Genomic DNA, 10,688 nt, shown 5'->3' on the forward strand with positions numbered 1-10,688 from the left:
TAACCCCCTTTCCCATCGCCAACAGATGCAGACTGTGCAGCAAGAGCAGATACTGCAGGAGACACAGGCCCTGCAGAAGAGCTTTCTCTCTGAGAAAGACAGCCTGCTGCAACGGGAACACTTCATCGAGCAGGAGAAGGCCAAGCTGGAGCAGCTGTTCCAGGACGAGGTGGCTAAGGCGCAACAGCTGCGTGAGGAGCAGCAGCGGCAGCAGCGGCAGATGGAGCAGGAGAAACAGGAGCTGGTGGCCAGCATGGAGGAGGCCAGGAGGCGGCAACGCGAGGCAGAGGAGGGCGTGCGGCGCAAGCAAGAGGAACTGCAGCACTTGGAGCAGCAGCGGCAGCAGCAGGAGAAGCTGCTGGCGGAGGAGAACCAGAGGCTGCGAGAACGGCTGCAGCGCCTGGAGGAAGAGCACCGGGCCGCGCTGGCACACTCTGAGGAGATTGCCACCACTCAGGCAGCTGCCACGAAAGCCCTGCCCAATGGCCGGGATGCACTTGATGGCCCCGCCGCGGAGGGAGAACCAGAGCACACCTTCGAGGGATTACGTCAGAAGGTGCCAGCTCAGCAGTTGCAGGAAGCAGGCATTCTGAGCCTGGAGGAAGTGCAGCGGTTGGCACAGGGTCACACCACAGTGGCCGAGCTCATGCAGCGGGACGATGTGCGCCGGTACCTGAAGGGCCGCAGCAGCATCGCAGGACTGTTGCTGAAGCCCACCAATGAGAAACTGAGCATCTACACGGCCCTTCGGAGGCAGCTGCTTAGCCCCGGAACAGCTCTTATATTGCTGGAGGCCCAGGCGGCCTCAGGCTTCCTCCTGGACCCTGTGCGGAACCGGCGGCTGACTGTCAATGAGGCCGTGAAGGAGGGTGTCGTGGGTCCCGAGCTGCACCACAAGCTCCTGTCCGCAGAGCGTGCCGTCACCGGCTACAAGGACCCCTACACCGGGGAACAGATCTCACTCTTCCAGGCCATGAAGAAGGACCTCATCGTCAGGGACCATGGCATCCGCCTGCTGGAAGCCCAGATTGCCACAGGCGGCATCATTGACCCTGTACACAGCCATCGTGTGCCTGTGGACGTGGCCTACCAGCGTGGCTACTTCGATGAAGAGATGAACCGAATCTTGTCTGACCCGAGCGACGACACCAAGGGCTTCTTCGACCCCAACACGCACGAGAACCTCACGTACCTGCAGCTGCTGGAGCGCTGCGTCGAGGACCCCGAGACAGGCCTGCGCCTCCTGCCGCTCACAGATAAGGCCGCCAAGGGTGGTGAGCTGGTGTACACCGACACAGAGGCCCGTGACGTCTTTGAGAAGGCCACTGTGTCTGCACCGTTCGGCAAGTTCCAGGGCAAGACTGTGACCATCTGGGAGATCATCAACTCAGAGTACTTCACAGCGGAGCAGCGACGGGACCTGCTGCGGCAATTCCGCACGGGCCGCATCACGGTGGAGAAGATCATCAAGATCGTCATCACCGTGGTCGAGGAACACGAGCGGAAGGGCCAGCTCTGCTTTGAGGGCCTCCGGGCCCTCGTGCCGGCCGCCGAGCTGCTGGACAGTGGGGTCATCAGCCATGAACTCTACCAGCAGTTGCAGCGGGGTGAGCGCTCCGTGCGGGAAGTAGCCGAGGCAGACAGCGTAAGGCGGGCCCTGCGGGGCGCCAATGTCATTGCAGGTGTGTGGCTGGACGAAGCAGGGCAGAAGCTGAGCATCTACGAGGCCGTGAAGAAAGACTTGCTGCAGCCAGACGTGGCTTTGGCCTTGCTGGAAGCCCAGGCTGGCACTGGGCACATCATCGACCCTGCCACTAGTGCCCGGCTGACTGTGGACGAGGCGGTGAGAGCTGGCCTGGTGGGCCCCGAGCTTCATGAGAAGCTCTTGTCAGCGGAGAAGGCTGTGACCGGCTATCGGGATCCCTACTCAGGACAAAGTGTCTCACTGTTCCAGGCCCTGAAGAAGGGTCTCATCCCCCGAGAACAGGGTCTGCGCCTGCTGGATGCCCAGCTATCCACTGGTGGCATTGTAGACCCCAGCAAGAGCCACCGTGTGCCCCTGGATGTTGCCTATGCCCGGGGCTACCTGGACAAAGAGACCAACCGGGCCCTGTCGTCACCCAGGGATGATGCTAGAGTCTACCTTGACCCCAGCACCCGGGAGCCAGTCACCTACAGCCAGCTCCAGCAGCGGTGCCGGTCTGACCAGCTGACCGGGTTGAGCTTGCTGCCACTCTCAGAAAAGGCCATCCGGGCCCGCCAGGAGGAAGTCTACTCTGAGCTCCAGGCTCGTGAGACATTGGAGAAGGCCACGGTTGAGGTTCCTGTGGGCAGCTTTAAGGGCAAGGCACTGACAGTGTGGGAGCTCATAAGCTCTGAATACTTCACTGAGGAGCAGAGGCAGGAGCTGCTCCGGCAGTTCCGCACCGGCAAGGTCACCGTAGAGAAGGTCATCAAGATTCTAATCACGATCGTGGAAGAGGTGGAGACCCAGCGGCAGGAGAGACTGTCCTTCAGTGGCCTCCGTGCCCCTGTGCCAGCTAGTGAGCTCCTGGCTTCCAAGATCCTCAGCAGAGCTCAATTTGACCAGCTCAAGGATGGCAAGACGTCAGTCAAAGATCTGTCGGAGGTGGCCTCTGTGCGGACACTGCTGCAGGGCAGCGGCTGCCTGGCAGGTGTCTACCTGGAGGACTCGAAGGAGAAAGTCACCATCTATGAGGCCATGCGCCGGGGCCTCCTCAGACCCAGCACAGCCACACTCCTGCTGGAGGCCCAGGCAGCCACTGGTTTTCTAGTGGACCCTGTGCGGAACCAACGGCTGTACGTCCACGAGGCTGTGAAGGCAGGAGTAGTGGGCCCTGAGCTCCATGAGAAGCTGCTGTCAGCTGAGAAGGCGGTCACTGGTTATAAGGACCCTTACTCAGGCACCACCATCTCACTGTTCCAGGCTATGAAGAAGGGCTTGGTCCTCAGGGAACATGCCATCCGCCTGCTGGAGGCCCAGATCGCCACAGGTGGCATCATTGACCCAGTGCACAGCCACCGCCTGCCCGTGGATGTGGCCTACCAGCGTGGCTACTTAGACAAGGAGATGAACCGAATCTTGTCTGACCCGAGCGACGACACCAAGGGCTTCTTCGACCCCAACACACACGAGAACCTCACGTACCTGCAGCTGCTGGAGCGCTGCGTCGAGGACCCCGAGACAGGCCTGCGCCTCCTGCCTCTCAAAGGGGCGGAGAAGGCAGAGGTGGTCGAAACCACACAGGTGTATACTGAGGAGGAGACTCGGAGGGCCTTCGAGGAGACACAGATTGACATCCCAGGCGGTGGCAGCCACGGTGGCTCCTCCATGTCCCTATGGGAGGTGATGCAGTCCGACATGATCCCGGAGGACCAGCGAGCCCGGCTCATGGCTGACTTTCAGGCTGGTAGGGTAACCAAGGAGCGAATGATCATCATCATCATCGAAATCATTGAGAAGACCGAGATCATCCGCCAGCAGAACCTTGCCTCCTATGACTATGTGCGCCGCCGGCTCACCGCCGAAGACCTGTACGAGGCCCGGATCATCTCCCTTGAGACCTACAACCTCTTCCGGGAAGGCACCAAGAACCTCCGTGAAGTTCTGGAGATGGAGTCCGCCTGGCGCTACCTCTATGGCACAGGATCAGTGGCTGGCGTCTACCTGCCTGGCTCACGACAGACGCTGACCATCTACCAGGCCCTGAAGAAGGGGTTGTTAAATGCCGAGGTGGCCCGCTTATTGCTGGAAGCTCAGGCAGCCACGGGCTTCCTGCTGGACCCAGTGAAGGGTGAGCGGCTGACTGTGGATGAGGCCGTGCGGAAGGGTCTGGTCGGCCCTGAGCTGCATGACCGGCTGCTCTCTGCGGAGCGGGCTGTCACTGGCTACCGTGACCCCTACACGGAACAGACCATCTCACTCTTCCAGGCCATGAAGAAGGAGCTGATCCCTGCTGAGGAGGCCCTGAGGCTGCTGGATGCCCAGCTAGCCACAGGAGGCATCGTGGACCCCCGCCTGGGTTTCCACCTCCCCCTGGAGGTGGCTTACCAACGTGGCTACCTCAATAAGGACACACACGACCAGTTGTCGGAGCCCAGTGAGGTGCGCAGCTATGTGGACCCCTCCACGGATGAGCGCCTCAGCTACACCCAGCTGCTCAAGCGCTGCCGCCGCGATGAGACCAGCGGCCAGATGCTCCTGCCTCTCTCTGACGCCCGAAAGCTGACCTTCCGCGGCCTGCGCAAGCAGATCACTGTGGAGGAGCTGGTGCGCTCTCAGGTCATGGACGAGGCCACAGCGCTCCAGCTGCAAGAAGGCCTGACCTCCATCGAGGAGGTCACTAAGAACCTGCAGAAGTTCCTTGAGGGTACCAGCTGCATTGCCGGAGTCTTTGTTGATGCCACCAAGGAGCGGCTCTCGGTGTACCAGGCCATGAAGAAGGGCATTATCCGCCCCGGTACAGCCTTTGAGCTCCTGGAAGCACAGGCAGCCACTGGCTATGTCATTGACCCCATCAAGGGACTCAAGCTGACTGTGGAGGAGGCCGTGCGCATGGGTATTGTGGGGCCCGAGTTCAAGGACAAGCTGCTCTCAGCTGAACGTGCCGTCACCGGCTACAAGGATCCCTACTCTGGGAAGCTCATCTCTCTCTTCCAGGCCATGAAGAAGGGCCTAATCCTGAAGGACCATGGTATTCGTCTGCTGGAGGCTCAGATCGCCACCGGTGGCATCATCGACCCCGAGGAGAGCCACCGTCTACCCGTGGAAGTGGCCTACAAGCGTGGCCTGTTTGATGAGGAGATGAACGGGATCCTGACTGATCCCTCAGATGACACCAAGGGCTTCTTCGACCCCAACACAGAGGAGAACCTCACCTACCTGCAGCTGATGGAGCGCTGCGTCACTGACCCCCAGACTGGCCTGTGTCTCCTGCCCCTGAAGGAGAAGAAGCGGGAGCGGAAGACGTCCTCCAAGTCCTCAGTGCGCAAGCGCCGCGTGGTGATTGTGGACCCTGAGACGGGCAAGGAGATGTCAGTGTACGAGGCCTACCGCAAGGGCCTCATCGACCACCAGACGTACCTGGAGCTGTCAGAGCAGGAGTGCGAGTGGGAAGAGATCACCATCTCCTCCTCAGACGGCGTCGTCAAGTCTATGATCATTGACCGCCGCTCTGGCCGCCAGTACGACATCGACGACGCCATCACCAAGAACCTCATTGACCGCTCAGCGCTGGACCAGTACCGGGCCGGCACGCTTTCTATCACCGAGTTTGCCGACATGCTCTCGGGCAACGCTGGTGGCTTCCGCTCCCGCTCCTCCTCTGTGGGCTCGTCATCCTCCTATCCCATCAGCCCCGCTGTCTCTAGGACCCAGTTAGCCTCCTGGTCTGATCCTACTGAGGAGACTGGCCCAGTGGCCGGCATCCTGGACACAGAGACTCTGGAGAAGGTGTCCATCACAGAGGCCATGCACCGCAACCTGGTAGACAACATCACGGGTCAGCGGCTGCTGGAGGCACAGGCCTGCACTGGGGGCATCATTGACCCCAGCACTGGTGAGCGCTTCCCAGTCACCGAGGCTGTCAACAAGGGCCTGGTGGACAAGATTATGGTAGACCGTATCAATCTAGCCCAGAAGGCCTTCTGTGGGTTTGAGGACCCACGGACCAAGACCAAGATGTCAGCTGCCCAGGCCCTGAAGAAAGGCTGGCTGTACTACGAGGCAGGCCAGCGTTTCCTGGAGGTGCAGTACCTAACAGGTGGTCTGATTGAGCCTGACACGCCCGGCCGTGTGTCCCTCGATGAGGCCCTGCAACGTGGCACTGTGGATGCCCGCACAGCCCAGAAGCTGCGTGATGTCAGTGCCTATTCCAAGTACCTCACATGCCCCAAGACCAAGCTTAAGATCTCCTACAAGGACGCTTTGGATCGAAGCATGGTAGAGGACGGCACGGGGCTAAGGCTGCTGGAAGCCGCGGCCCAGTCCAGCAAGGGCTACTACAGCCCTTACAGCGTCAGCGGCTCTGGCTCCACCGCCGGGTCACGCACTGGTTCACGCACCGGCTCCCGGGCCGGCTCCCGCCGTGGCAGCTTTGATGCCACTGGCTCCGGCTTCTCCATGACCTTCTCTTCCTCCTCCTACTCCTCCTCTGGCTACGGCCGTCGCTATGCCTCAGGGCCTTCATCCTCTCTCGGGGGCCCTGAGTCTGCAGTGGCCTGACCCCCCCTGCCTGCACCCTGCCCTCCCGCTCTGCATGTGGCCAGGCTCCCTGTGGAGGCGCCGGGGTCTTTTTCTTTTCCCCCCCTCTAACACGTAAAGGTGTCTTCCTCCTAAGCGGTGCCTAAAATTTAACCAAAAAGACCAGACTAACACATTAATATCTATCCGATGTCCAGACAGCCTGTGTCTTGGGAAACCGGGGCTGGCCCAGGGCCCAGTGACGACTTCACTCTCCTGGGGTCTCCCTAATCCTTTCTACCTGCCACTCACCATAGCTAGGTGCCTTGGAGAATCCAGGCCTGGGCACTCGGCCTACCACTCCTGACTCTCCTGGGCCTAGGATTCTAGTGGGAAAGGCCCCCCAGACCTCCAAACCAACCCCACTGGGAATCTACCTGCTGGTCCTAGCTGCCGAGGGGATCTGGGGACAATCCTGGGAGCAGACAGCTCTTGAGCCTCCTGAGGCCTCTGTCCTGAGCCAGCTACTTCTCCCCCTGCCCAGCGTGTCTCTGAATGGCCCGCCTATTCAGTGGGTTTTGCTGACAAAGGAAAGGTCCCAGGCCAACCATCTCTTCCAGCCTGCCCAGAGAAGCCCCTTCCCCATGGGAAGATAAGGCCTGCTCCTGGCCCCAGCCTCCTGCCCCTGCCACTGGAGCTGTGCTTTTTAGCTCACCACCCCGATACTCACTCCCCTGAGACCTGAGCCTCTGCTGCAGCCTTCCAGCCCCAGCTCCCCTTGTAAGTGCCTTCTGTGTCCTTCTTGTACCCAGGCCCTAAAGACCCAGACACAGGGTAGTGGTAGGCGGACATTCTGGCTGGGCGGGGCTGGAGGGTTCTGCAGATCTTAGACTTCTACTCCAGAGACCCAGTGACTCCTCAAGCCTGTGGAACCCCTCTCTGGGTGCTGCTGCCCACCTCTCTCCCAGGGAGGCCTGGCCCCTCCATGGCCCAGAGACACTGGCTGGCCCATCTGTGCTGACATAAACACTTGGCCAGTGCCACTCTCCCTTCCTGTCCAACCAGCCCCTGGCCCTTGGTGGCTCCTACCCCTGCCTCCACCCTCTGAGTGAGCTTTGCATGTTCCACTAACCTTGAGCTGGTGGCAGGTGGAGATGCCAAGCAGAACACTAACCTGACCATGGGCGGGGCCCTGCGGTGTCCGCCCCTCAATAAAAGCAATTCCAACCTTCCTCTGGCTCTTGCCTTGTACTTTGGTTGGTCCTAGGTCATCTGTGTGATTGCTGGGAGGCCAGAGGCCCTGGTCCCTGGGCTCCAGGCTCTGGGCTCTGCAGATGAGGCCTTGCAAAAACATGAGATCAAGCCTGGGCCGCACAACCAGGAAAAGCCAGGTTGGCTGCCAGAGCTGCCAGGCACAGAAGGCAGAATGGAGAAGGGAGAGAAGCCTCCACCTAGGTGGCCCTTTGGTAGCCAGCCTCTCATCTGGGTGATGACCTGTCACTTGGCCCAACTTTATGGCAGCCACATGGTTGGCATTTGTAGAGCGCTCTCTGAAGTGATGAACACCCCCCACCCCCCACCGTGGGTCATTGGCTGTGCCTTTCATCCCTGCGGGGAGACGGGGCAGTGAGTTGGTACCTGTTGGACATGGGCAGCTTCTTTTAGGAAGCTGGCTTTAGTACTAGTTGCTGCCAGGGACCAGCACCACCTACCTCAAGTGTAGTCTATCTTATATATTTTTTTCAAGTGAAGGTCAGTAGGTCCTGGATTTGAGCTGGGTCAGGATTCTCATTGGTTGCAATTTTGTTTTTTTAAGACCTTCAAGACATGGCAACCTGTTGCAGCCACCTGCTCTGGAAGCATTAGTGACTCGTCCTTTGCCCGTGGGGTGCATGCAGACCTTCTTGATCTGTCTACTCATTGGCCTCTTTTCAGCCAATGTCGGGCGAATGATTAGGCGTCCCGCTTGCCAGGTGACAGCTGCCTTACCTGCGGGCTGACTAGAATGGGTTTCTTAGCAGGTGCTGCCTTGAGAGGAACGGCCAGCCTGCTGCAGCAGTCCGCATTTAAGGAAGCCCCATAGGCACTTGCCGTGTTGCTAGAGTGCGACCCGCTAGTTAAAGACCACAGTCCATCTGCTTATGTCCCCAGGCCCCAACCCCCCCTTGACCTCGGTCTCTTCGGACTTGGCCACCTTTTCCTCTGCCTGCTGTCATATTTCAACATGGCCATTGCACTGCTGTGGATGACGGGACCAGCAGTCTCCACGCATCTCCAGAGGTGGGTCCCTTACCATCTGTGGGTCAGGAGGCATTCTCACCCCAGCCTGCTCCGTGAACTGTGTTTCTAAGATTAAAAGGAGCCCCACCTGTTGCAGGACACTTCCCTCAGAGGGAGAGCTTGAAGTGGCAATTCAAGTCCCTGTGACTAGAGACGGCATCTTACGAGAGATGAGATGGAGATGTGGAGTGAGGAGCTGGCCAGGATATGGTCTCTACTGGAGTCCAGTAATAGCTGGACCCCAGGGCTCTTGGTCCATCATATGCAGAGATAGGGTCTGGGTTGACATCTCTGCCTCGGCTGGCCAGTAGCCACAAGCTAGCGCTAGGGTGGCATGTGTGACGAGCTCCCAGGCATCTCCGGATGTAGCTGCACTTGTTAGCACAAGACTGTCTTCTGGAGAGGGTAATGTGTATGTCCGGTAAACAGCCAGGAATGGACAGGCAGACACCCTCTCTCCCAGTGGGATTCAGGTGAGCCATCAACAGCTCCTTCCTGTTCTGAGTGTGGGTTGTGTTGTGTGGTATGTGCTGGTGAGTGCTGGCGGGTAGCCTGGCATCTGCTGCCTTCCTCTCGCCCTCATGCTTGTAAAGCAAGTATTCTTACCCATTGGGCCATCTGCCCCTGGTGACAGTTGGATGGGTGCAGCCATGTGGCAGGCCTGCCTATCCTGAGCACATGCTGAGGAAGATGGCGTTTACCAGAAATCGTAAGAAGGCAGTCCTTGGCATGGGTAATGAGGAGGGACTTGCCGACGTCCTCCTACGAAAATGCCACCTTGGAAAGCCTTAGGTTTTTGTCAAGCCCACGTCCTTCCTTACTTGTGGCTCCTGAGGACCTGTTAAAATCCAAGGCACACACTCCCCATGGAGGACTGGAGTCAGAGCACCCACTGGCTGACAGGCTTGGTAACGGGGCTGGGACACGCTGTCCACATGGTCCTGCACTGGCTTTGGTGTGGTATCCAGCCTAAGTCTTCGTCCTGTGATCTGGAGGTCTTGCTGCCAACCAAGGCTTCACAGATTTCTCAGATAAAAACCCAGGCTTTCTAGTACAGTCCTCCACCCAAGATTATCACACACACGGAAGTACACCCTGAGAACAGGCTGGAAGAGCAGGAATAGAACCTGAGGGTTGAAGGTGTCAGGATTATGTGATAACTGATAGCGCCTGGGGAGACGCCTCAGCAGGCGAGGGTGCTTATGTAAAGCCTGATGGGCTGAATTTGATCCCCCCAGCACCTGTAAGAATTCAAAAGCCCTGGCATGTGTCTCAAATCACAGTGCTCCTACAGTGAGATCAGAGGTGAAGACACGACCCAGCCAGGAGCTGGTAAGCCAGCTAGTTGGTAATAAACATGACAGCTGCAGACACCAGCGAGACCCTGCCTTGAAATGAGGGGGAAGGAATGCGCTGACTCTAGAAGTTGCCTCTCTCTCTCTCTCTCTCTCTCTCTCTCTCTCTCTCTCTCTCTCTTTCTCTGTGTGTGTGTGTGTGTGTGTAAGATATATGCACATAACACACATATAATCCTGCCTAGCCACCTAGCAACCTCGTTTTTTATCTCCTGGTCCCTGGGTCCGTTGCCCCGGGCATTCATCCCATGACTCAGCTGGCCCCTGGCATGGTAGGGTTAGCGTCACACAGACAGTGGAGATGTTGCAGTAAATGACGTAATCACACGTCTGTAATCTCAGTGCCTGGGAAGTAGAGACAGGAAGACCAGGAGCTCACTCAGCCTGAGCTATGGGATTCTTCTTAGAGTCACTGTAGAATACACTACCAGGGAGCACATAGAACACCAGTCTCAACAGCCAAGCAAATATAAAACCTTGGGGGTGAGACGGGAAGATGGCTCGGAGGGTAGGAAAGCGAGAGGGCCTGAGTTCAAATCCCTAGTGCCCGTATAAAAGTCAGGTTTGGCTCAGTGTGCCTCCCTAGCACTGAGGGGAGGAGACAGGTGGATCCATGGAGTTCAATCGCCAGCCAGATTAGAAGGTAGGGTACATACCACCCACCCACCCATAAATAAGTAAACTGATTTTGTTTCGTTTTTGCTTTACATTTAAACCAGTGTTTCAGGAAACCAGACTGAGCCAAAAGCGATATAACCACAAGAGGAAATAGACAAAACACAACTAAGTAGAAGGGTTCCACACCCTTCGGTTGCTGATAGTCAAAGGCAGTGGATAAGCCAGCCTGGGCT

The 10,688-nt window shown here is 58.3% G+C and overlaps 1 protein-coding gene across 17 annotated transcripts in view; it reads left to right on the top strand.

The window, feature by feature from the left end:
• The window catches only part of PLEC (plectin), a 59,921-nt gene extending 52,487 nt beyond the window's left edge, over positions 1–7,434 (top strand). For all 17 annotated transcript variants that reach the window (XM_084747885.1, XM_084747879.1, XM_084747884.1 and 14 more), the window contains one exon: positions 26–7,434. In XM_084747885.1, the coding sequence (XP_084604011.1) occupies positions 26–6,244 (6,219 nt within the window). In that variant the 3' untranslated portion in view covers positions 6,245–7,434. The remainder of the gene's footprint in view (positions 1–25) is intronic.
• The last annotated feature ends 3,254 nt before the right edge of the window (positions 7,435–10,688 follow it).

This window comes from Acomys minous (assembly GCF_964271855.1).
Source record: "Acomys minous genome assembly, chromosome: 12".
NCBI classification, from domain to species: domain Eukaryota; kingdom Metazoa; phylum Chordata; class Mammalia; order Rodentia; family Muridae; genus Acomys; species Acomys minous.